We start from the raw sequence: 27,183 nt of genomic DNA, 5'->3' as shown, positions 1-27,183 counted from the left end.
CCCACCTGTGTGGCGCCAGCTGCAGCTTGTTGACAGATTGGCTCCCTGTCAGTATTTAAACTCTGTCCTGTCAGTCCCCTTTTGGCGGTCCGTCTGCGAATCTCCGTTTTTACACAGCAAGCCCTTTTTCGCCTGTCCTGTGTTTTTGCTTCTATTTTTCTCCCGCTACGATCTGTTTGATCTCGGCCACGTCTGCTCTTCCTTCCCGGATTACGACCTGTTTCGATCTCGACCACGTCTGTTCTCCCATCCCGAATAACAACCCATTTTCTGATTCCCTGTCCCGGCGACTGACCTGTTTTTTTCCGCTCTCGACACCGCCATTGCTCGCCACGGAAATACCACTTCGTGACCAGCGATCTCCGAATTGTGTGTATGATCCTTTCGCTTCTCTCCAATAAAACCGTGAGCAACGTTACGCGAGTGGGTCCTGTTTCCTGTTCCGGTCCTGACAGATTCTGGTCTTTCGACACAGTAAATTTCAATAAATCCCGTTCTGTGACATCGTTGTCTTTAAGTCTGTCCCTCGGGTACCTGGCGCATTACCACAACTTGGACTTATATTTAAGATAATGTTATGAATTGTTGGGAATTAATCTCCAAATGTAGCGTTTACCAAATTATTCGAATTAGTTATCTGACTCCATTAACCAAACACAACCTACATTCACCCAACAATTTATGCGCGCTCGTTTCTTGCGTGAAAAGATGAACAAAAAAGCTGACATTTTCACACGGGGGCAGATTTAATTTCATTAACAATTTAACTAAGTGTACTCCATCGAAAACGGCCGAATTAATGTCATTGGCGTCTGTGTGAAGCCTTTTTCTCAAGTCCTTTAGCTTTCTCCTATTGGCCATCTTCTCCCCGCATAATGATGTGCTGGCTCCTCCCATGGGTGTGCCAAGGAAACCCCCGGGCTTCAACATCTCGTCGAAGAGCGTCGCCATGTCTGGAATACTCAAAACAACACCGAGCGTTTCTACGTCATCAGGGCCTTTCTGCGTCTGGATGTGCTGATTATCTTATCAGCCTTATGTCCCGTTCCCGCTGTTCCTGTAAACAACATTTTCCACCAGGGTGCCCTGACATTGCCCCACAGCCCAGCCAGTGAATATCTTTTGCATTAAATGTAATTTGTATTCGATCGTATAATATCCTTCACCATGCACAGTATTAAATTTACAGGGAGTAATTTGATAAAACGGAAACCAGACTTGTAAACAAATCCAAGATCCTTCACATGTCAGAATCCAGCCCTCAATGGTCATTCATTCCAGACTTGGAACCGCGACATTTGCTACATTTCAAACACTGTGGCTTTTAATATGTTGCTCTTTTCTTTTATTGTAGCGGCACAGAGGAAAACGGCGAGCTGCTCTTTTGCATTTAACATCTGAAAACATTTATGACGCCCTTCGAGAGAAATGCCAACACAATTTATATTGTACATGTTGGAATTTAACTATAAAAATGTAGCGTTTACCAAATTGTTCGAACTCCATTAACGAAACACAAACTACATTCACCCAACAATTATGCGCACTGGTTTCTTGAGAGAAAAAAATGACCAGGAAGGCCTTTCACACGGGAGCGGGTGTTTATTTTTCCTAACAGAAGTACTAAGTGTACTCCATCGAAGATGGCTGAAGTAGTGACGTTGGAGTCTGTGTGAAGCCTTCTTCTCCACTTCTTTAGCTTTCTCTTATTGGCTCATGTCTACCCGCAAGATGGCGTCTCGGCTCTTCCCATGGGCGTGCCAAGTTTGCACGCCTTGAGGTCTGGCTCTCCCACAACATCGCCTGTCGTTTTGCGACAGCAAATCCACGAGTCCTGGTATCAAAATGTCCTAGACAAAATATTATGTATTTCGAACAGCCTGCCCTTGCATTAAAGTGAGTCAATCGTATAAAATCCTTTATAGTCAAATGTATAAAATCCTTTATACATGAAAGGAGCAAAACAGGTTTGACAGTCTGGTACTTTATTCAATATTTACAACATACTCACAATATTTCAAGTTTTTCACCCACAAATCAAGTTCTCAATTCATTTTTGTGTATTGAACAGCAGCGGAAGTTATTTATTATTTATCGGCGTCATAGTCGGGTGACTGCGGTTTCCTTTAATCCCCAAGGAACGATAACAAGCGAATGCAATGTGGTCCATTACCGCAGCAAAAACAATCACAAAACAAGACGACTTCTGTGTTGCAATCTGGCACTATTCTCCACGGTATCGCCCTCGCGTATATAAGGCTCACATTGCACGGGACAAAGCCCTCATTTCCCGTTTTCTTTCGCCGCGGTAGTAAATATGTGCTCGTCTCGAATGGTCACATGATCCGAAAGCACGTGTTGTAAATAAACACAAAGAATTGAAAAACTGCGCCAAGTGCGTGCCAGGCTTAAAGTGTAAGAAATAAACTTGAATTGGGCGGATTGATCTTAATATCAATATTAAATATCAGAAAGCAAGAAACCTGTGTCTCATATCAATATGAATATACCCATTAAAATTTGCCCCTCCCTGCTGTTACTTAAAAGTGTTGCAGCTCATTTTATCATAGTTTTAATGAATGGTTTCAAAACAAAGTGCAAGCAAAGTTCTTTTGTAAAAATGTCCCCAAATACAGCAAATGAGAATACCAACTTATTTACCTTCAGTGCAGATGCCGAGGAGTGTGCTCGTCCTGTGTCTAGCTCCGCTCACCAATCAGATTGCTCTTGGTGCTTTGCTAGAGCTAATAGTTATGTAAAGTTTGTTCTGTGACTTTTTATCATTAGGTGTCTCGCCAATGAACATAGATTCATCCATAAGCTTCCTTGTAAAGGATTATTTAGCGATTAACAGCCAAAACGGGGTCTGTTAGTGGGACACCTTGACTGTGAAATGTAGTTAAAATTGTTTTCTATATATAGTGGATCGAACCCTGTGAACAGTCAGGAAGTGCGACAATCGGTTTTCATGCGATATTACATCAAAAAAATTACAAGTTACTACTCTATCTCCAAGCCATACTGCATGAGCTTGTAAAAAGAGCCATTCATGGTTCCCTGACACCTGGTCGAAGTTATGCTTGTTTGCGTGACTGACAGGCACAATTTTATCACCTCTCCTTACCTGGCCAACTGCTGCATCATGCCTGCCAGGCAGAAGATTGGGCCAAATTTGAACCCACCCTTATCACAAGCTAAATAAGACAATATGAGAAAAATAAACACCTGAAAAAAGAGCAACAACCTGCGACTACAAATGTAAACATCTTACTGTTCCTGACCAAAACCCAGTAAATCTGTTGTCACGATGGCGACAGGGCCAAAAGAGCTTGTTTGTTACATTGTTTAGTTTTTGGTTTGACTCTTTTGACTTTTAGCTCTTTAACAGTTGTTGTAGTATTCTATTTTGTATACTGTTTAAGGTTTTTAGAGTGTATTGTTGACACTATTTGCAAAATATTGTGCAATGGAAAGTGTAGTTTTTCTTATGGACCTTTGTGTTTTCGTTGTTATCGGTTGTAATAGAAATATTTTTTATGTATTTCTTTATACAGCTAAAGTTTGGACTGTAGTTATTTAATGAAACATAAAAACATTTTAGTGCCTAAAATCTTTGTGTATGTCATGATTACTGATGTGCCAACTGCCGCGGGTTCTGATTGGCTCCCGGTCAGTATTTGAACCCGGTCCTGTCTGTCCCCTTTTGTCAGTCCGTCTGCGAACCTTGATGTATACTAGGCAAGCCTTTTTTGACCCTGACTCCAACCTGTCCTGTTTTTGCTACCGTCTGTCTCCGGCTGCGACCTGTTTTGATCCAAACCACGTCAGCTCTCCCGTCCCAGCTTACGACCCATTTTTGGATCCCGACCACGTCTGCTCTCCTGTCCCGGCTTTTGACCCGTTTCTGACCCCGACCACATTTTTGCTCTCCTGTCCCGGCTATCGACCTGTTTTTCCGTCCTTGACACCGCCATCGCTCGCTACGGAATATCCACTTCCGTGTTCGGATCACAAACAGTTCGAGAGCGACTTGCTTCCTGCGCCGAGCGTACACCGGATCGTGGGCGCAGCCCTTCCCCTTTCCTTCAATAAAACTTGTGAGAAACGTAACGCAATTGGGTCCTGTTTCCGTTCTGGTCCTGACAGTATAGTGTTTATCGGAAATATAAGCTAGGGGTTTCCAACGTGGGGCTAGCGGGCACCAAGATGCCCTCTAAGGACAGCTGAGGGTGCCGGCTGACCTGTTCTGAAAATAGCTCACCAGAGCTGGGTCATTGTGATTTCCTAGTAATAATTAACCTGGTAATAACATAGTAACAACATGGAAGTTATTTTAGAAATGCATATCAAACTGGGTGTTCTTTGCGCTAATTAGTAAAAATCGAAAAAGCTTGGAGACGCCTGATATGAGCCAACTCAAGGGAGAGGTGTTATGGTTGCCCATTGCCCCCAATTGGCCCCGACCGTTTGGCGCCAGCTGCGGCTCGTTGACTGATTGGCTTCCCTCCTATTTAGGCTCAGTGCTCTCACTCACCCTTTGTCAGTCCGTCAACGAACCTCTGCACCCGCAGGACGTGTGTTTTGACTCTGTTCACTTTCCTGCTTGTGTATCCTGTCCGGTATCGATCCCGTCTATCTGGTCCTGTCTGATATCGGACTCCAGTTTCCAGTGTCTGGTATTGAACCTGTCTGTCTCGTCCTGTCAGATACCTTGCGACAATCTCCAGTATCAGGTATCATTCCCGTCTATCTCGTCCCGTTTGATATCGGACTCCAGTCTCCAGTGTCTGGTATTGAACCTGTCTGTCTCGTCCTGTCAGACGCCTTGCGACAATCTCCAGTATCGGGTATCATTCCCATCTATCTCGTACTGTTTGATATCTGACTCCGGTCTCCAGTGTCTGGTATCGAACCCGTCTGTCTCGTCCTGTCTGATACCTTGCTACAATCGCCGGTTTATGGTATCGATCTCGTCTGACTCATCCTGTCTGATATTTGTCTCCAGTCTCCTGTATCTGATGTCGATCCTGTCTGTCCCATCCTGTACCGGTATCGACCCCGTCTGTCTGGTATCTGCTCGTGCATCTGGTATCGATCTCGCCGGCCTCCGGCTTCCTGTTGTTCCACGCCGGACTTCTGTCTTACTTCTTCCGCCCAACGATCACCGAATCACTAGCGTTTGTGTTAACGTGCATGACTGCCCCATTCCCGTAAAATAAAGCTTGTGTGAGAAGCGTTACGCATCTGGGTCCTCCTCCTGTTCTGGTTCTGACAAGAGGGTTCAATTATTCAACGATCATGACATTTCCAAACAAAATGTATCCAGTATCGGAACCAATTGATACTATTATGTGTTTCTTTGGAATCGATTCCAGTATCGGCTACCTCCTGGATATATAATTGTAATTTGAGTTATTGGGCCAAGTCTTCACGCGCGTTTCCCATAAAGCGGCTCGGCCAGTATCGGTCTTAAGAGTGTCCACTGTTCTTCTAAGACGGGGGTGTCAAACTCATTTTAACTCGGGGGCCACACGATAGAACAAACATTCTGTCGGGGGCCAGACTAGTAGATTAAAGAGAAAGAAAAAGAGAGATAAAGAAATAAGGGAAAGAGGGAGGAAAAAGGAGAGAGGGTGGGACAAAGAAAGAAAAAGAGAGAGAGGGAGAGAGCGTGAGAAACAAAGAGATAAAAAGACAAGTCGTGAGAGAGGGGGAAAAGAAAGGGAGAGGAAGAAGGAAATCCAAAGAGAAATCGAAAGACAGAAGGAGAGAAAAGAGAAAAAAAAGTGCAGAGGGTATGAAGAGAGAAAGAGAAAAGAGAGAAAAGGAAAAAAGGAAGTTAGAGCAAAAGAGCTTAAAAGACACAGAGAGAGAAAGAGACAAAGAGCAACAATGGAAGAGAAAAAGAGAGACACAGAGTGAAAGAGACAGAGTGGGAGAAAAGGGGTGGATAAGTAAGAGAGAAAGAGAAAGAGAGAAAGAGAGAAAGAGCAACAATGGAAGAGAAAAATAGAAAGAGAGAAAGAGCAACAATGGAAGAGAAAAAGAGAGATACAGAGAGTGAAAGAGACAGAGTGGGAGAAAAGGGGTGGATAAGTAAGAGAGAGAGAGAAAGAGAGAGAGAGAGAGAGAGAAAGAGAGAAAGAAAGAGAGAGAAAGAGAGAGAAAGAGAGAGAGAGAGAAATACAAGTACAGTGTCTTTGTTCGAGGCACCTGGCTTTGGCAACATCAAGCGGACACATTTCAACCTGCAGCTTGTTTTTCTCTTGCGCTTCTCTGAGTGTTGTCTCGCGGGCCGGATTCAATCCCATAGCAGGCCTTATCCGGCCCGCGGGCCGCCCGTTTGACACCTGTGTTCTAAGAGTAGGATGGACTCCTGTGGGGAAAGAGGCACTAGTTCTCTGACCTGACCTGAAGTTCGATATGAATAATCCACAACAGTTTTCCCAAAAAAATCCGCCATTCTCCATAGTGTCCGTCTCTCACTCGCCACGCATCCTTCGGTCTTTCAGCACCAACAGCCTTTGTCCTGGTCTGCGGAAACACCGTCACAAAGTCCTTCCGCTTCTTCCAGAGCAGCCAGGTTTAGATTGTCGTTCAGAGACATCCGTAGAAGGTCCAGGTCCTTCTTGTTGGCCACCAGAACCTGCTCGGCTAGCCGTGTAAAGGCCTTGACAGAACACAAAATGGAAGTGGTTTCAGTTTTAGAACCGAATTCAAACACAGGCAGTGGCATGCTCCAACATTGTGCTCCGGCTGACACTCGGGCTGGAACTACCGTGAATTCCGGACTATAAGCCGCTACATTTTCCCCAAACTTTCGACCCTGCGGCTTATTCAGTGATGCGGCCAATTTATGTCATTCTTCTAACAGCCGCCAGCAGCGCTCGAGTACAAAAGGTAAGATTTAGACCGGTGGACTATATGCACAGAGGAAGACTGCAACTGGGAGCGTGGGACGACGTCTATATGACAGTTTCTTTCCGACACTGAGGAAGACGACTTTGACGGCTTCAGTTCTAAGGAGGAAGATGAGGACGGTTTACCGTGATTTTTACAAGTACGGTATGTTTTTTTGACAGTCCCGTTTACTGTGTTGCGAGCGTGTTGCTACCATTAACTGCCCTGTCTCAGGCACGGTTTGGGATGAAAGTGATATTATTATTATTAAAGCTTTGAAAACTCTCTCGGTGTACCGTCTTTCTTTGTAAATATGTGTAACCCAACTGTATATTTTTGTAATGTATTGATTTGAGACACTTATTCTGATATGTTTTAAACGGGCAAATAAAATAGAAGGGGCGGAACAACGAGGGGGGACGGGAAGTGGGGTAAAGGTGAGACCTGTTTGTGGACCCAGCGGACAATAGTGGATATATATTTTTCCCACCCTTACCTTTGGAAATATACACTTTTTTCCTTGGATTACTTTCAACGGGACCCGGACTCTGCAGGTCTGCATCAAACCTTATGTACCGGTATCATTTTCCATTCATTTTGCCGGCTGTGATTTTTGGACTGTGTATTTTAATGAAGGACATTCAATTTCAATCGTGGGACACAAAGTCGGGTTTGGGTTAATTTTGTGTTTGTGTTACATTTTTTAATGTGGGCGCATGCGGCTTGTATACAGGTGCGGCTTGTGTAAGTACAAAATCGGTTTTCCTCTTAAAATGTGGTGGGTGCGGCTTATAATCAGGTGCGCTCTATAGTCCGGAATTTACGGTACTATCTTAATAGTCAACCATTCACAGACTACTGAAACCAATAATCAGGTAAATATTAATATTGTCCTTTCTTAAGAATGAAAGTTGATACATGTGAAATTATAATAAAATCAAGAAAAATGGATACCCTGAAAAATACATCTCGAAATGAACATACCATCTGTAAAACCAATTACTTTATTTTTTTGCTGTAGAAAGTATGTTTACTGTGCATTTTAAGACGTGTACGAAGTACAAGGAAATCTGTACGGAAAAACGAAAATTTGTCAATGATGGGTACCATCCGGTATACACCGACTATCACGAAATGGCAAATCAATCGAGTCAGAGGAGTTCGCCGCAGTAGCCTCTATCTCGGTATCATTTTTTTCGTTGCATACAAAGCGAGCGGTTTTATGCTACTGTGCGCATCCGTCTGCCGCCTAGGGATTTCCCATCATGCATCATTCCGTGGTAGTTGTGTAGTGGAAGTAAGTCTGTCTCTTTTTAGAGAACCGGCTTTTTCGGCTCAACACATTAAAAAGAGCCGACTCTTAAACGGCTCACTTGCTTTGATGCATATTACAAATTATTATGTTGTCTAAAGAAGTTAAGAAAAAACGAAGTATAAAATTAGAAAATGAAAAAAAGACAGGTTTGTGGTTATCCCTTTAATCAGTATATTAACAATAATAATTGAATGCAGAAAATGAATTCATAATTTGAATCAGAAAATTCTACTTAATTATATTTGCATGTCTTTTTTCCTTCTATGGTGAATGTCCAAGCGACTTCAATTTTGAACTGTTTTGATAATAAACCTCATTCATGTCGAGCAACTCAGTATCTCACAACAAAATGTTCATTAACAATATGTAATATAACGAAACACATGTACAATATAACATGTTAAACTACATAAATAAACCCCTTTTGAAAAATAAAATATGGTGTAAGATTATTTTGTAATTTGTAAGGGACATTTTGTAAGGCCATTGAGACCTGGAGCTTGACAGGTATGAAAATTAGAAACACATGTTTACCCGGTATATAACTTCACATGTAATTCTCACACTAAAACGCAAGAGGGCGCTCCAGGCCTGTGTTGATCCTTTCAACCTTGCCATACAGGAACAAGAATGTTCAGAAGTGACAGCAAAGTAAATATTTTCAACTTGCTCAAAATGGATTTCTATGAAAAGAACAAATGCTCTGTGATTTACTCTTGAATGACATTTCCCCCCAAAATGAGATACGAAGTCATTTTAGTGAGCTATGCCCGAGTGATGTTTGCTAGGGGGCGCAGTTTTTGGCACACACAGGTACCGTAAATTCCAGACTATAAGCCGCTACTTTTTTCACTAACTTTCAACCCTGCGGCTTATTCAGTGATGCGGCCAATTTATGTCATTTTTCTAACGGCCGCTAGCGGCGCTCGAGTGTTGCTACCATTAACTGCCCTGTCACAGGCACCGTTTGGGATGAAAGCTATATTATTAATAATAAAGCTTTGAAAACTCTCTCGGTGTACCGTCTTTCTTTGTAAATATGTGTAACCCATGTATAATATGTATTTTCAACTGTATATTTTTGTCATGTATTTATTTGTATTTATTTTAGACACTTATACTGATATGTTTTGCACGGGTGAACAAAAAATGAGGGGCGGAACAAACGCGGGGTGCCGAGTTTAAGTGGGGACCGCTAAAGGTGAGGGACAGACAAGGAAAGAAGAGGGGGTAAAAAGTTGGTTAAAGAAAAAGGAGTTGCGTGAGTAAATGTGTTCATCTGATATATTTTTCCCACCCTTACCTTTGGAAATCTACACTTTTTTCCTTGGATTACTTTCAAAGGGACCCGGACTCTGCAGGTCTGCATCAAACCTTAAGTACCGATATCATTTTCCGTTCATTTTGCCGGCTGTGATTTTTGGACTGTGGACTTCAATGAAGGCCATTTAGTTTCAATCGCGGGACTTAAAGTCGGGTTTGGGTTAATTTTGTGTTTGTGTTACATGTTTAAATGTGGGCGCATGCGGCTAATATACAGGTGCGGCTTGTGTATGTAAAAAACCGGTTTACCTCTTAAAATGTGGTGGGTGCGGCTTATAATCAGGTGCGCTCTATAGTCCGGAATTTACGGTATTTATAAAAACAACTGAGAAGACAGAATGTAATGACACAGAAAAGAAAATCATATTCTGCAGATTACAAGCTGCAAATAGCGGCACGGCGGCACAGTTCTGAGGTCATTGGATCAAAACCAGCCTTCCTGTGCAGAGTTTGCATGTTCTCCCCGTTCTTGCGTGGGTTTCCTCCAGGCACTCCGATATCCTCCCATATTCCAAAAACATGCATGTCAGATTAATTGGCTGGTCCAAATAGTCCTTAAGTGTGAATGAGCGAGTGAGTTGTCCTTCTCTGTGTACCCTGCCCACTGCCCGAAGATGGGCTCCAGCATCCCCGCGACCCTACTGAGGATAAGCGGTGCAGATAATGAATGGACAAGCTGCAAATAGTGAGATATGCGGCCGAAAAACAGAAGGAGAGTTTGCAAAGCTTGCGTAGGCGCAGAAAGTGAGGTGCGTCATGATGATGCAAGCGGGGTGCCCAGTTCGAGAGTTCGCACGTGAAACTGTGAGTTCGAGTTGTTGCGTGTTCATTAAATGGGTGCATGGAAGCCGTACGTGTTCTACTGTATGTATACTTTTCTCCACCGAGGAGTGGTCCAAAACCCAACCTAAAACGACACACTACACCTCAAAGCTACTGTAGAGAAGCGGAAATGACGTTTGACGTAAGCGACAGTGAGGCGGAAGGAGGAAGCGGCGCATTACTACAGTGACACAGAGGATGATCATTTCTTTGGATTTAGTGATTTAGAACTAAACCTCTACACTCTTAGTTTTGATTGCCTTTCAAAATGACATGCATGTTTTCGGTGTTGGATGAATAAATCAATATTGAATACATTTCGTCCTAAAATGAGCCTTATACTCCGGTGCGACATATATGATCTTTCTTTCTTGATTATGCTTTTTAGGGCTGGTGCAGTTTATAATCCGGAGGGACTTATAGTCTAAAGCAGAGGTGTTAAACTCATTTTAACTCAGGGTCCACACGATAGAACAAACATTCTGTCTGGGGCCGGACTAGTAGATTAAAGGGAAATAAAAAGAGATAAAGAAATAAGAGAAAGAGGGACGGGAAAAGAGAGATGGCAGGACAAAGAAAGAAAAAAAAGGGAGAGAGGGAGAGAGCGTGAGAAACAAAAGATATAAAAAGCTGTGAGAGAGGGGGAAAAGAAAGGGAGAGGAAGAAAGAAATCCAAAGAGAAATAGAAAGACAGAAGGAGAGAAAAGAGAAAAGAAAGCGCAAAGGGTAGGAAGAGAGAAAGAGAAAAGAGCGAAAAGGAAAAAAGGACAAAATGAGTTAAAAAAACACACAGAGAGAAAGAGACAAAGAGCAACAAACGAAGTGATAAAGAGAGACACAGAGAGTGAAAGGGATAGAGACAGAGAGTGGGAGTAAAGGGGTTGAAAAGAGAGAGAGAAATAAATACAAGTACAGTGTCTTTGTTCGAGGCACCTGGCTTTGGCAACATCAAGCGGAAATATTTCAACCTGCGGCTCGTTTTTCTCTTGCGCTTCTCTGAGTGTTGTCTCGCCGGCCGGATTTAATCCCTTAGCGGGCCTGATCTGGCCGCAGGCCCCCTGTTTGACACCTGTGGTCTAAAGAATACTGTAGGCGTAGTCATCAGTCAGACGAGACATCCATCCATTCATCAATCCATTCATTATCTGCACCACTTATCCTCAGTAGGGTCGCGGGGGTGCTGGAGCACATCCCAGCTATCTTCGGGCAGTGGGCAGGGGACACCCTGAACTGGTTGCCAGCCAGTCCCAGGGCACACAAGGACAGACAACTCGCTCGCTCATTCACACCTAGGGACATTTTGGACCTGACATGCATGTTTTTGGAACGTGAGAGGAAACTTACGCAAGCACGGGGAGAACATGCAAACCCCCCACAGGAAGGCTGGTGAATTTGCAGTAGAAACATAAATTCATAAATAAATAAACTCAAATAAAGTGATAAAAAAATATTCCTGTAAATCATTGCTTCTCAGTTATTTTTTGTGGCACCCCCATTTGGAAGAAGGAAACCTCTCGTGACCCCCTTCCAAAAAAACTGAAGCGTCTCATCAACGCCATTTGATCGTTAATTAACACCGTAATGCTTTTGGCTTCATGCTGTCTGCTGCCGACATTTGTAAACATAGCAATCACAGCTGTTTTTCTAACACAGTGGTCGCAATGAAGCTGACTGTTACATGCTTTGTTGAACTTCTTCGTCATAGTTTCCAGGAGGCTTTCATTTTCTTCTTTATTCCCGTCTTTCTCCCCGTCTTCTCAATCTTGTTGAATATTTTTATGGGGTCACAGGTAAGGTTCCCTCTAATCTATGCGCGTGCACATTCTCAGCGCACAAGAAAATCTAGCCAGCGCACAAAAATCAGGGCTCGAAATTACTAATTAAGAAGCGAATTAAGTCAAAGTTACAGTGCATGAAGGTCAAAATACACGGGTTCCCCTGACGCTGTTTCCTAAACGCGGTATTTTGAAGTCAATGTCGAACGAAGTTGAAAAAGAAAGTCAGTAGAGTTTTTCGAGAACCGGCTTCTTCGGCTCGGCTCACTAAAGAGAACTGGCTCTTTCGGATCCCAAACGGCTCTTCAGGTTGTTTTGGCTTCTTTCATCTCTACACGACCAAATATTATGTAAAATTCTGCACAAAATTACTTAAAGGAGGGGGGGAATAAAACAAAAAAGAAAAAAAAAAGAAAATGAAAAAGTAGTGAAAAGCTGAGGAAAAAACGAAACAAAAGGAGAGAAAGAGAAAAAAAGAGCCGGAAAAATTCTGAAAAAAAAGAAAAGAAAGAAACAAAGTAAAAAAGTAAATAGAGAACAAAAATAAAAAAGTAACAACTAGGAAAAAATAAACACAATGAGATTTTTTTTAAGGAATTTAAAAAAACAGGGAAAAGAAGAAAAAGTTTGTGTTGCATTCAAATAATTTCCAATTCCATTAAGTCAATCTTGTTGCATTGTACTTCCACAAAAAATGTGATTAAATACAGTTGTGTATCGTGCAACCAACTAAATAAGCCCCCAAAAATGTTAGTATTATGCGACAAAAGATACCAGAAAAAGAAATGGAAATCTTGTGAAAGAATTGTAAAACCATATGACGTTTGTAGGCCATACAACCTTTGCAATAATACACGAGTCAATTCATTCAAAAGTGAAAAATAATTTTGCATTGCCGGAAACTCAGCAAAATGTAACAGGATGTCAAGTTTTGGACATGTTTGATAATTGATTATCTTGCCTCACTTGGGATTATGGTGGCTCACTGTTGTTTCAAGCGTTGCTCACCGACTTTGTGTGAACGCTCAGACCCGTAAGGAAAATTAGAGGGAACATTGCTCACAGGAGGGTTTGCAACACTCCGTGTCTACACTTTATACTCATTCTCTCGGCTAGGTATGTACAGATTGCGGATGCTTTCTCTGCCAATGAGAGCGCTGCTGCCCCACTTTATTCCAGGACAGTAAAAATAAAAAACTTCCTAATGTCAAACAGGCCCCCCTTGGCGGCGACTCGCGACCCCCTTGGTGGGGCCCCCTCTCTATCTCTCTCTCATACACACACATTTTTCTTGCTTCCTCTCTTTCACACTTTCTCTTGCTCTCTCTTTCACACTTTCTCCCTTCTCACTTTTCTCCCATTCTTGCTTACTCTTACTTTCACTAGTTTTCTCTCTCTCTCACACACACACATTTTATCTTGCTCCCTCGCTTTTACCTGCTCTTGCACTCTCGTTTTTTTTTTTGCTTTCTGTTTCTCACACTCTCTCTCTCACTCTCTTTGCTCTTCGCTAACACACACTTTATCCTGCTCTCGCTTTCTCTCTCTCTCTCTCTCTCTCTCTCTCTAAAACACACTTAATCCTGCTTTCACTTTTTCGCTCTCTCTCATACACACACACACACTTTCTCCTGCTCTCTCTCTCATACTCTATTGCTCTCTCTTATACTCTGTTTCTCTCTCACACACACTTTTTCTTTCTCAATCTCTCACACTTTGCCTTGCTCTCTACCTCTCCCACACAGTCTAGCTCTCTCTCCCTCCCTCTGTCTCTCTCTCACACTGTCTTGCTCTCTCTCTCTCACACACACACACTTTCTCTAGCTCTCCCACACGGTCTTGCTCTCTCTCAATCACAAACCGTCTTCCTCTCTCCCTCCTTCTCTCTCACACATTGTCTTGCTCTCTCTCACACACACAATGCCTTGCTCTCTCTCTGTCTCTCTCTCTTTCTCTCTCTCTCTCACACTCTCACACACACACTGTCTTGCTCTCTCTCTCACACACAATATCTTTCTCTCGTTCCCTCACACAAACGGTCTTGCTCTCTTTCTCTCTCACACACACTGTCTTGCCCTCTCTCTCTCTCTTTCTCTCTTTCTCTCACACTCTCACACACACACTGTCTTGCTCTCTCTCTCACACACACTATCTTTCTCTCGTTCTCTCACACACACTGTCTTGCCCTCTCTCTCTCTCTCGTTCTCTCTCTCTCTCTCTCTCTCTTTCTCTCTCTCATGCACACACAGTCTTGCTCTCTTTCTCTCACACAAACGGCCTTGCCTCTCTCTCTCACTCTCTCTCTCTCACAAACACACACACACACACACACACACACACACACACACACACACATTCCCTTGCTTTCTCCTTCTATCACTTTCTCTTGCACTGTCCCTCTCTTTCTTACTCCCTCTGATTGTGCCATGTTCCCCTCACCGGTTGAGTGAATACCAAAAAGATGAATACATCTCGTCCCATTCATTGTAAACGAACAAGAGAGAAATTAACAAACGAAATCTATCAAATACATGACATTAGCATTCCTTCTATGTGAGATTTGTAGAACCAAAACAAAGCAAAACATTGGTCTGCTCTCCTTCTTTTAAGTTTCTGTTTTGTACCAGAAAAAAACAAATCTGGCCATCTGGCCTCAGACCGAAATGTGAAGCGAGATGTGGCACCAAACCGGTATTGTGAAAGAGAGACATTTCAGTTTTTGTCCAATACAAAAACACTTTTCTCACCTCTGTTATGTTATGGTTGGTGAAAGCACTTGTCTCAAAAAAATCCATTCCGTAGGCTCGGGCAAGCTGGAAGACAGAAAATACAAAAACTGATTTACATTTAGTAAAATGTTCTGAGAGTAAGGTATTCCCAAATAGATTTTCTTTTACAATTAGGCACAGAACGTGTCGTGTTCCTCCCCACAATCTTGCAGATATGTTGCAAAATATGGGAGACGTGAGAAATTTATCCTAAAAATTGAACCATCTTACGAAACTGAAGAAACGCGACACTTTCAAAAGAAGCCCATTACCACAACATGTGAGGCCAGCTCCGAAACAGACATCGGTTGTAGTGAACAGCGATTGCATAATGCTTATTTCTGCTTGGAGGTAGGCGATGATGAATTTTCGTTTGTGTTTTTCGCCGTGTGTCTCACTGTTGGTATATTTTGGTCCGGCTAGCTCCCCGGCTTTCATGTTTTGTTTGCTCACGGTTAGCGCTCGTTGGCTGCCCACAGCGTGTTGTCTGGCTGGGTAACCAAGTCTTGGCGCCAGTTTTGCCACATCTCTTGGTTTATTCCTGGTCGACTTTGCGCTTTTCGCTTAAGTCGTATCTGCTTTTTGTCGTTGGTGTGGGTTAGCCTGGCTGCCCTCCGCGTGTAATTTGATCAGCTATCGTTCAATGTTGGTTCCTGGTTAGCCTGGCTGCTCACTGTGTATTTTTTCTTTGGCCAGCCTTGCGTTTTCCTAAACGCCCAGTGATAGTTGGACACCACCAGATGACATCTCCTCCTGGTTGAAGGCTACAGTCACTTTTTGAGCGACTGCAAAGTTAGCACTGATAAGAAGTGTATATAATAGTACAATTTCCCTCCCCTCTGAAGTCACTTAAGATCGTTGAGGTTCACTTTGACCAACATTTTTTGTCCCAAATACTGGTTTTCGAACAAGGTGCAAGCAGAGTTCTTGTGTAAAATGTCACAAAATACTCAAGAAGGATAGGACTGTTGTTCATGACACAATGATAAAAGTGTCAAGGTTGCCATAGCGCCCAATTGGACCCGCCCGTGTTGCGCCAGCTGCAGCTTGTTAACAAATTGTCCCCTTTGTCGGTCCGTCTGCGAATCTTTGTTTTTTCACGGCAAGCCCTTTTTCGCCTGCCCCGTTCTTTGCTCCTGTTTGTCTCCCGCTACGATCTGTTTTGATCTCGACCACATCTGCTCTCCCATCCCGAATGACCACATCTGCTCTCCCATCCCGAATTACGACCTGTTTTGATCTCGACCACATCTGTTCTCCTGTCCTGAATAACGATCCGTTTTTTTATCTCAACCACGGCTACTCTCCTCTCCTGTCTTTCGACTCGTTTCTGATCCCGACCACGTGTTTTGCCCTCCTGTCCCGGCTACTGACCCGTTTTGTCCGTTCCCGACACCACCATCGCTCGCCACGGAAGTCCCACTTCCGCGTTCAGAGCGACCTGCTTCCCGCGACCAGCAATCGGTGGATCGTGGGTGCAATCCTTTCTTTTCCTCCAATAAAACTGAGAGAAACGTAACGCAAGTGGGTCCTGTCTCCGTTCTGGTCTTGACAAAAAGCTAGAAACATACTTTTTTCATTTACTTGTTTTTCTAATGAAAAATGAGGATTCAAGCTAGCTTTTAATGTGTCCTATGCCTATATAGGTCATGATTACCGATGTGATGCACCTGTGCCCGCTCCTTTGACGCCAACTCCCTCGGACTCTGATTGGCTCCCTGTCACTATTTAAATCCACGTCTATCTGTCACCTTTGGTCAGTCCGTCTGCGAACCTCAGTTTACTCTAGGCAAGCTTTTTTCGACCCTGACTCACACCTGTTTTTGCTCCCATCTGTTTCCCGGCTTTGATCGTTTTTTGATCCTGACCACGTCTACTCTCCTCTTCTGTCTTTCGACTCGTTTCTGATCCCGACCACGTGTTTTGCTCTCCTGTCCCGGCTTCTGACCCGTTTTGTCCGTTCCCGACACCGCCATCGCTCGCCACGGAAGTCCCACTTCCGCGTTCAGAGCGACCTGCTTCCGATCACCGTATGGTGGGTGCAATCCTTTCCTTCCTTCCAATATAACTGAGAGAAACGTAACGCAAGTGGGTCCTGTCTCCGTTCCGGTCTTGACAATATAACTAAGAAACTCAATTTCTGTAAGCCTTTAAAAAGGAGTCAACATGGCACTTCCTGTTTGAGAGAATCGTCTGACACTGAAAGTGTTGAAAATATCTCAGACTCAGAGATTCCAGTAAAAAAAAATAATCAAAATATTTTTTTTTGCCAAACACACCTCAACACCTTGCTCCGTGGCCACTTGTCTCTTGTCCGCCACGTCGGACTTGTTCCCCACCAGGATCTTTTGGATCTTTACTGGAGCATACTGAAAGAAAATGACTTCATTTAAAACAAATAATAATAATAATACTATCATAACTTGTGTTGCCCCTCACCTCCTCCACATCGCTGGCCCACTTCATAATGTGCTGGAAGGAGCGCTTGCTTGTGATATCGTAGACCAGGAAAATTCCCTGAGGGAAAGTAGTTTGTTATCAAAACACATGAAAACACAAACTTCCAGATCCCTCTTTCCTATTACAGACCCGACACACTCTAAACCAGGGGTCGGCAACACAAAATGTTAAAAGAGCCATATTGGACCACGAAACCCCCCGTAAAAAAATAATTATGAAAGCCTTACATAAGCTTCATGATGAATGCAACACATGTATCGATATTAGCTATATCCGGTTTCACAAGTGTGTTTTCAAAATGGTTGACAAATAAGGGGCGGAACACAAGTTAGACCACAGGTGTCAAACAGGCGGCCCGTGGGCCAGATCAGACCCGCTAGGGGATTGAATCCGGCCCGCAAGACAACACTCAGAGAAGCGCAAGAGAAAAACAAGCTGCAGGTTGCAATACGTCCACTTGATGTTGCCAAAGCCAGGTGCTTCGAAAAAAGACAATAATAATAATATAATAATTTCCTTGTATTGTCATTCTGTGTAACAATGTACACAGAACGAAATGTCGATTGCACCTGACCCGTTGTAGCGAGCCGATGCAGCCGCAGCCAACAGAGGGCGCCGCCGACCACTTTTTAAGTCTTAGGAATGACTCGGCCGGGGCGCGAACCACCGACCTCCCAGTCTGTACTTGTATTTATCTCTCTCTCTCTCTCTTTTTCTCTCTCTCTCTCTCTCTCTCTTTTTCACCCCTTTTCTTCCACTCTGTCTCTGTCTCTTTCACTCTCTGTGTCTCTCTTTTTCTCTTCCTTTGTTGCTTTGTCTCTTTCTCTCTCTGTGTCTTTTAACCACTTTTGCTCTAACTTCCTTTTTTCCTTTTCTCTCTGTTCTCTTTCCCTTTTCATACCCTTCACGCTTTCCTTTCTCTTTTCACTCCTTCTGTCTTTCTATTTCTCTTTAAATTGCTTTCTTCCTCTCCCTTTCTTTTCCCCCTCTCTCACGACTTTTTCTTTTGTTTCTCCCTCTCTCTCACTCCCTCTCTTTTTCTTTCTTTGTCCCGCCCTCTCTCCTTTTCCCTCCCTCTTTCTCTTATTTAATTTAATCTACTAGTCGGCCCCTGAATAGTCCAGCCCCCGACAGAATGTTCTATCGTGTGGCCCCAGAGTTAAAACGAGTTTGACACCCCTGAGTTAGACGATGCCCCATGCAACATCTATTCCAGCCTGGTCATCCTGGAATTACCTCAGCTTTTGAGTATTCCCTTGTCCTCATGTTGGTTTTAGATCAGGGGATGGTGTAATAATAGTCTGTAGTCCCTAATAGTCTGTAGTCTGTGCAGCACTTTGAGACTCTTTGTGATTAAGGGCGTCACAAATAAATATGTTTTGACCTGACTTTACTATTTAATAATAAAGGGAGGTACAAAGTAACAATCAAACAAACTGTCCAAACAAAATCAAAAATACTACAGATAGACAATAACAACAAAAATCTACTTTCAAAATACAACAGAAGTACCACAGAAACACTAAAAAGAATACTACTATGAAAATACTACATAAAAAATACTTCAGAAATACTACAAAAATAATAAAAAAATAAAACTACAGTATGAAAAAAACTACAGAACTTCAATAAATCAGACTATAGGAATACTAAAAAAAAACAAAAACTCTACAGTAATAACGGTCATGAAGTGAGGAATACTAATATCTGCTTTACATTGCTGTAAAATGCCCAATTTTGGGTACTTTTACTCCCATTATACTGTAAATCAAATGTGTTATAAATGCATTCACAGGAAAACTGTCCCAATTTTTTTCTTGACGAGTTGAAAATAATAATGATAATTTAGGAAATTTTGTGTTGCGAGTTTTGAACCACTATGTGACGCTAGAAACCATTTGATCAACTGACCTTATTGCTTCCTTGATGAATATATGCAAATTGAGGACATTGTGTTATGAGAACCTCTAGGGGGCGCCAAAAACACCAATTTATTTTACACATCCCACACACAAATTAAGATTCTTAGTTCTTTAAAGGTGCTGCACGTATTATTCGACCAATAGATATCACCGTGTTGTGTAGTGCAAACGAAAACGAATGCTACAAAGCACAAGAATACAAACTACGGAGCTTTAAAGTGACCAAAACTGCAACATTTTGCGTCTCAATTGATTTTTCTCACTTTTCTTTACACAAAAAAGGAAAAAAGCCAACAAAGGAAGAAAAAAAGACACAAAAAAATATGGGAAACAGAAAAATAAAGGAGAATAGGGAGAGAAGAAAAACAAGTAAAAGAAAGAAAGAAGAAAAATAATGGAAAAGGAGGAGAAAAGAGAGAAATAAAAAAGGAAAAAACTAAGAAAAAGGAAAAGAACAAAAACTTGGTAAAAAAAGTAAAAAGGACATTAAAAATAAGAATAAAAGAAACAAGCTAAAAAAAAAGATGGAAGAAAACAGGGGAAAAAAGACCAAAAAAGGAGGGGGGAAAAAAAGGTTTTGGTTTTTTGATGGTACACATAGCAGCAAGATGGCCAACAATTATGTCAGCTCCCTCTATGTTAGCCTTATGGTATGTCATATAAATACAAATGTATTTTTTTAAATGCATGTACTTTTAATTAGCATTCAAATCATTGTTGTTTTTCTTAACAAATGACTTGATTTGTATCACTAGGAGGCGCTACTGTCCCACAGAAATGACTACCTGTGCTCGCCTGTAGTACTGCTTCGTGATGGTCTGGTAGCGTTCCTGGCCTGCTGTGTCCCTGAGAAAACAGACAACTGCCATTATGTTCAAAAAAAGGGAAAAAGGGGAGACTATTATTAAAAAAGATAGCTGTATTTAAAAATAAGGACTCGTACCCGCAACTGTACCCCAAAAATCCCCGACTTGTACCCGTAAAAACACTGTGTTTAAAATATAATACTAAAAACAGATCTACGTTTATTTGGAGTGTTTTACACAAATGAATCGTTTTTATCTGAGCTTTAAGTTGAAAAGCGGAACAAAATACTACTACTTCCGGGCAATGTTCCCTGTAATTTTCCACGGGTCTGAGCGTTCACACAAAGTCGGTGACCAACGCTTGAAAGAACAGTGAGCAACGGCAATCCCAAGTGTGGCAACTAAGTCATTATCAAACATGTACAAAACTTGACATCACGTTACATTTTGCTGAGTTTCCGGCAATGCAAAAAGAAAATTCACTGAATGAATTGACTCATGTACTATTGCAAAAGTTGTACGGCCTACAAATGTCATTTGTTCTTACAATTCTTTCACAAGATATCCGTTTCTTTTTATTTCCTGATATATTTTGTCGCATAATACTAACATTTTTGGGGGTTTATTTAGTCGGTTGCACGATAACCAACTGTATTTAATTACATTTTTGAGTGGAAGTACAATGTTGGTTCAAGATTGACTTGGTATAATTGGAAATTATTTAAATGCGACACAAACTTCTTCTTCTTTTTCCCTGTTTTTTTAATTCCTTTAAAAAAAATCTCATTGTGTTTATTTTTTCTTAGTTGTTACTTTTTTCTTTTTGCTCTCTATTTACTTTTTTTACTTTGTTTCTTTCTTTTCTTTTTTTCTGATTTTTTCACTGCTTTTTCATTTTGGTATTTTTTTCTTATTTGTTCTATTTCCCCCCCTTCCTTTAATCATTTTTTGCACAATTTTACATAATATTTGGTCGTGTAGAGATTAAAGAAGCAAAAACAACTCAAAGAGCCGTTTGGGACCCAAAAGAGCCGGTTCTCTTTAGTGAGCCGAGCCGAAGAGGCCGGTTCTTGAAAAACTCTACCGACTTTACTCAACTTTGTTCGACTTCGAGATTGACTTCAAAATACCGCATTTAGAACGTCAGGGGAACCCGTGTATTTTTACCGTGTATTTGTATTTTATTTGAATGCAACACAAACCTTTTCTTCTTTTTCCCTGTTTTTTTTATATATTTTAACTCTCATTGTGTTTATTTTTTCCTAGCTGTTACTTTTTTCTTTTTGTTCTCTATTTACTTTTTTTCCTTTGTTTCTTTCTTTTCTTTTTTTCTGGCTTTTTTCTAAATTTTTCCTTCTTTTTTTCTCTTCCTTTTGTTTCTTTTTTTCTCAACTTTTTCATTTTATTATTCTTTTCTTTTTTGTTCTATTTTTTGATGGTACACATAGCAGCAAGATGGCCAACAATTACGTCAGCTCCCTCTAGGGTCAGCCTTATGGTATGTCATATAACTACAAATGTCTCGACCTACTAAGTCATTTTGTGCATAATCTTACATAATATTTGGTCATATAGGGATGAAAGAAGCAAAAACAACCTGTAGAGCCGTTAAGGACCCAAAAGAGCCGGTTCCTTTTAGTGAGCCGAGCCGAAGAAGCCGGTTCTCGAAAAACTCTACTGACTTTACTCAACTTCGTTCTACTTCGACTCGACTTCAAAATACCGCATTTAGGACACAACGTCAGGGGAACCCGTGTATTTTTTTTACCTCCATGCACTGTAACTTTGACTTAATTCGCTTCTTAATTAGCAATTTCGAGCCCTGATTTTTGTGAGCTGGCTAGATTTTCTTGTGCGCGGAAAAGCGCTGGGTAGTGCGCAATTGCGCACACGCGCAGCTTAGAGGGAACATTGCTGTAGATAGAATTTTTACTCCACATCCCAAAAATATTTAAAATACACAAATCGATTGAGGATTTGTATCTGACTGTTACAGGTACAAGTCGCCTTCCTACAAGTACACGCTCTCTTTCTTAAATACACCCTTTTTACAACTATCTTGCTCCATAGACTGAGACTCCATTCAGTACTTCAATCCAACCCCTTTTGTGTCTAAAAACGTAGTCAAGTTTGTAAAAAACGGTCCTGGGGGAATAACACATTTCACACAAATCAACGCTCACCATATCTGGATTCGCACTTTGATACCATCTATTAGCAGGGTCTTCATCTTGAAGTCGATCCCTGCAGAAGACATAAGTTAATATCGGAAGTAGATGTGTACCATTGGACTGAATTTGAATTTCTAACTGTTAAGTTTTAATCAAAACAAGGAGAGAAGACATTAATGGATTTTGAATTTCCAAGAAACAGGGGTGCAGGAGAAATCGGAGATAAAGAATTCCAACCTGTCATAAGCAGATCTCAGTCTCAAATACAGTTTACACTGACAGTGTTAAACGAAAAGACATAGTTTTGGTTGTACGTGTTTGAGTAACCCTTTATATCAGGGGTGTCAAACTCGTTTTAACTCTGGGGCCACACGATAGAACCAACATTCTCTCGGGGGCCGGACTAGTAGATTCAAGAGAAAGAAAAAGGGAGAGAAATAAGCGAAAGAGAGGGAGAGAAAAAGAGAAAGGATGGGACGAAGAAAGAGAGATAGGGAGAAAGAGAGGGACAGAAATAAGAGAGAGAGAGAGAATTTGAGAAACAAAAGAGATAAAAAGAGAAATAGTGAGAGAGGGGGAAAGAAAGAAAGAAAGAAAGAAAGAAATCCACAGAGAAATAGAAAGAGAAAAGGGGAGAAAGAAAGAAGGGGAAATAAAGAGAGAGAGAAAGAGAGTAGAGAGAGAGAAAGGGAAAAAAGGAAGAGAAAGAAAAAGAAGGTAAAAAGACACAGAGCGTGAAAGAGACAAAAAGGAACAAAGAAAGAGAAAAAGAGGGGCAGAAAGAGTGAAAGAGAGACAGAGAGAGTGAAAAAGAGAGAGTGAAAGAGTGAAAAAGAGAGAGTGAAAAAGAGAGAGTGAAAGAGTGAAAAAGAGAGAGTGAAAAAGAGAGAGAGAGAGAGAGAGAGAGAGAAATAAGAGTACAGCGTTTGTAAGAGGCATCTGGCTTTGGCACCATTAAGTCGACATATTTCAACCTGCAGCTCGTTTTTCTCTTGCGCTTCCCTCAGCGTTGGCTCGCGGGTCGGATTCAATCCCTCAGAGGGCATGATCCGGCCCGCGGACCGCCTGTTTGACACCCCTGCTTTATATGGAAGCTCATTTAAAAATGTATGTTTAGTGTTGAGACATTTTATGATGAAAACTCACAGAACAAACTGTAACCACTTGAAAACAGCAGCCAAGCACCCAGATTAATAGGGTCAGCGGTAAGAGTGGGCGAATCTCTGCACACACAGCGCACTGCCATAAACACATCCATATGCTTTTAGTTTGCACTATTTGATGACATTTTTATAAAAGAACTCTGCTCGCACCTTGTTTTCAAACCAGGATTTCCGACGGATACTAAGTAACTGCCGGGGCGATACAAATTTTAAGTAGTATATATTTTGATGTGGGACACAAGCTCTGACATTAGTACAACAAAAGTACTACAGAGATACTTATATGGAAATACTAAGTAAAAATGACTTCAGAAATACTACAAAAATGAAACTACAGTGACACTCCAAAAAAGCTACAGAACTTCAATAAAATCCCACTTTAGAAATAGTGGTTAAGGTATCCAAGCAACCAATTTTAAAGAAAATAATAATGATGACATGTTAATAATCCCAACACAGAGTATATTATAAATAATTTGCACATTGGAAATTTTGATCACTTAACTAAAATAATAAATTTGTTGACAACATTTTGAAAAGTAGGTTTACACTTTTAATATTTTCTGGCGGATAAATATTTTGCTAAGTATAAATCGTATCGCTCTTTCCTCGTTTTTGTTTTGTATGTCTAAATATAATATGACAATATTTGCAGGTTCATACCATACAATTGTATGTACTTTTCTTTATTTCGGATTATTTTTATTATTTTATACTATAGAACACAGGTGTCAAACAGGCGGCCCGGGGGCCAGATCAGGCCCGCTAAGGGATTGAATCCGTCCCGCGAGACAACACTCAGAGAAGCGCAAGAGAAAAACGAGCTGCAGGTTGAAATACGTCAACTTGATGTTGCCAAAGTAAGGTGCCTCGAACAAAGACACTGTACTTGTATTTCTTTCTCTCTCTTTCTCTCTCTTTCTCTCTCTCCCACTTTTCCACCCCTTTTCTCGCACTCTCTGTCTCTTTCACTCTCTGTGTCTCTCTTTTTCTCTTCTTTTGTTGCTCTTTGTCTCTTTCTCTCTCTGTGTCTTTTTAACTTCTTTTGCTCTAACTTCCTTCTCTCATTTTTCTCTTTCGCTCTTCCTACCCTTCGCCCTTTTCTTTTCTCTTTTCTCTCCTTCTGTCTTTCTATTTCTCTTTGGATTTCTTTGTTCCGCTCCCTTTCTTTCCCCCTCCCTCACGACTTCTCTTTTTATCTCTTTTGTTTTTCACGCTCTCTCCCACTCTCTCTCTTTCTTTCTTTGTCCCGCCCTCTCTCCTTTTCCCTCCCTCTTTCTCTTATTTCTTTATCTCTCTTTTTCTTTCTCTTTAATCTACTAGTCCGGCCCCCGACAGAATGTTTGCTCTATCGTGTGGCCCCCGAGTTAAAATGAGTTTGACACCCCTGCTATAGAATATCCTGTTGCTTGTTGCACTCATTTTCCAATCGTCCAAGACTTCAATATTTGAATCCCCCAATAAGCAGGCAGGCGCCTTGCATGGCTGACTCCCTATTGGTGTGAGTGTGTGTGTGAATGGGTAAGTGTGAAGCACATTGTAAAGCGCTTTGGGAGGTCTTCATTGACTTGAAAAGCGCTATATAAATGCAGTCCATTTACCATTTCAATCTAAAAATACGATTTTTCGATTCATCGAAAGAATAATCGACTGAGTCGTCCAGTGTTCTCGTTTGCCCGCGTCCCCGCGTCCTAGACGCATCATCTTTGCTGGGGACGCATCGTCTCAAATCAACGTGCGTCCCCGGGACGCAACTTTTTTGACACGAAATTGTCATTATCATTTTTTAACAAAGATTTACCGCACTCCAAACTTTTCGTCAGGCAGATCCGCCATTGTTGTTTTGGTCTCGCGGTTCGAGTTTTCGTCTGCACGCCGATCTCGACCAACGAGATCTCGTTGTGTAGTGAAAGGAAGTCCGTCTTTTTTTAGAGAACCGGCTTTTTCGGCTCAACTCATTAAAAAGAGCCGGCTCTCAAATGGCTCACTTGCTTTGATGATTGATATTACGAATTATGTTGTATAAAGAAGTAAAAAGGAAGTATAAAAGGAGAAAATAAAAAAAAAGACAGGTTTGTGGTTATCCCTTTAATTGGTATATTACCAACAATAATTTGATGCAGAAAATGAATTCATAATTTGATGATTAAAACTGAATGAATATATAGATTTATATTATATATTTGTCGCCGATTTACAATTTCAACCTTGATAACACCAAATTTGGGGGACCCATAGATCTCTGTTGGGACGAGTCCCCGGGACCCATCACTTTTCACAGGTAAAATGAACACTGGTCGTCCATACTGAAAAGGATTGTTTGTTGCAGCCCTAAACGTGACAGTAATATGACAGAAAGACACATTATGTTTTCCTTTTTGGAATATTTCGGAATACGTTGTTGGTGGGCAGCACGGCGGCGCAGAGGTTAGCGCTTGTGCGGCACAGTTCATGTCATGGGAACCTGTCGTGGGTTCAAATCCAGCTCCAGACTTCCCGTGCAGAGTTTGTATGTTCTCCCCATGCTTGCGTGGGTTTCCTCCGGGCACTCCGGTTTCATCCCACGTTCCAAAAACATGCAGCAATTTCAGGTGAATTGGCCGGTCCAAATTGTCCCTAGGTGTGAATGAGTTGTCTGTCCCTGTGTGCCCTGCGATTGGCTGCCAACCAGTTCAGGGTGTCCCCTGCCCACTGCCCGTAGATGGCTGGGATGGGCTCCAGCCCCCCCGCGACCCTAATGAGGATAAGCGGTACGGCTAATGAGATGAGATGAGACGTTATGTGTTTGAGGGATTTTACGTATACTGGTACTTACCGATAGTCGAAATGTGAGAAGGATGAAATTCATTGTCGGTGAATCGACATAGCAAGCATGTTTTTCCGACGCCGGAGTCGCCTAAAAGCAAGAGTCGGAAGAGCACATCATACTGCTTAGCCATGGTGATGGATTCAAAGGGAGGAAGCGAATAGACTAAGGCTGACAGTCGTTTAACTCGGCGACCAATGGCTGCTTCCCCACAAAAGAACCATATTGGCTTCGATAAGGTTCCGATTTCATGTGTTTCTTGTCGCGACTCTCCCCAGCCGAAGGAGTCTTCAGGCTCCTGTATGTCATTCGTGAGAGAAACGGCTCTAAAAGCCGACTCTTTGAATCCTTTAACAGCAGAATCCTCTTTTTTCCTCTTGTGATTAGTCGATATATCGGTTTTTAGTTGGCTTTGAAATTTTTGGGGTGTATGAAATGTTCAAATTGTATTTTAACTCAAACATTTAAAGGTTATTCTTGTTTTTTGAAGTTTAATTGTACTGAAGAGTCGGTTGTTCTGTGGGTTTTTCCGAGATTCTCATCTCGCTTGACTTTAAAGTTGCTGAGTGTTATTAGGTTCAAAGTTTAAATAGATTAAAGGTTTGCAGTAGAGTGAAAAAAATGAATGGTGTTATGATTTTGTAGAATAATACTTTTTTTTTAAAAATTTTAATTCGTTTTGTGCTTAATGTTAGTTTATTACATAAATGGAAGTATAACAATTGAAGGGACCGTATTTTTTATGTTTTTTTTAAAGCTTATCAAGATTTTTCTTGCTTTTGGTTTTCCTCTATTTTTTTCTCTTTTTGTTTTTTTCCCTAGGTTTTTAATTTTATCTTCCCCTTTTCACCTTCTTTTCTCTCTTTATTCTTGTTTTGTTTATTTTTTTAGTGTTTTATTTATTTTTCCTTGTTTGTTTCTACTTTTTACCCCCACGCTATTTTCTTTTATT

General features: G+C 41.6%; 1 protein-coding gene across 1 annotated transcript; it reads right to left on the bottom strand.

Annotated features, from left to right (window-relative positions):
* Positions 1-2,020: 2,020 nt before the first annotated feature.
* On the bottom strand, positions 2,021-26,514 carry rab15 (RAB15, member RAS oncogene family). Its single transcript, XM_088325409.1, has 7 exons — positions 26,241-26,514; positions 22,275-22,335; positions 20,071-20,131; positions 17,343-17,420; positions 17,183-17,272; positions 14,883-14,948; positions 2,021-6,670 (listed from the first exon to the last, which is right to left on the bottom strand). Exons 1-7 carry the CDS (start codon positions 26,362-26,364, stop codon positions 6,509-6,511), a joined length of 642 nt encoding a protein of 213 aa, XP_088181535.1. The 5' UTR covers positions 26,365-26,514; the 3' UTR covers positions 2,021-6,508.
* Between the last annotated feature and the right edge of the window lie 669 nt (positions 26,515-27,183).

Source organism: Urocampus carinirostris, chromosome 20, assembly GCF_059441175.1.
Source record: "Urocampus carinirostris isolate Australia breed hairy pipefish chromosome 20, RoL_Ucar_1.0, whole genome shotgun sequence".
Taxonomy (NCBI): Eukaryota; Metazoa; Chordata; class Actinopteri; order Syngnathiformes; family Syngnathidae; genus Urocampus; species Urocampus carinirostris.
The sequence above is the reverse complement of the archived record's forward strand: the minus strand, read 5'-3'. Positions and strand labels throughout refer to the sequence as shown.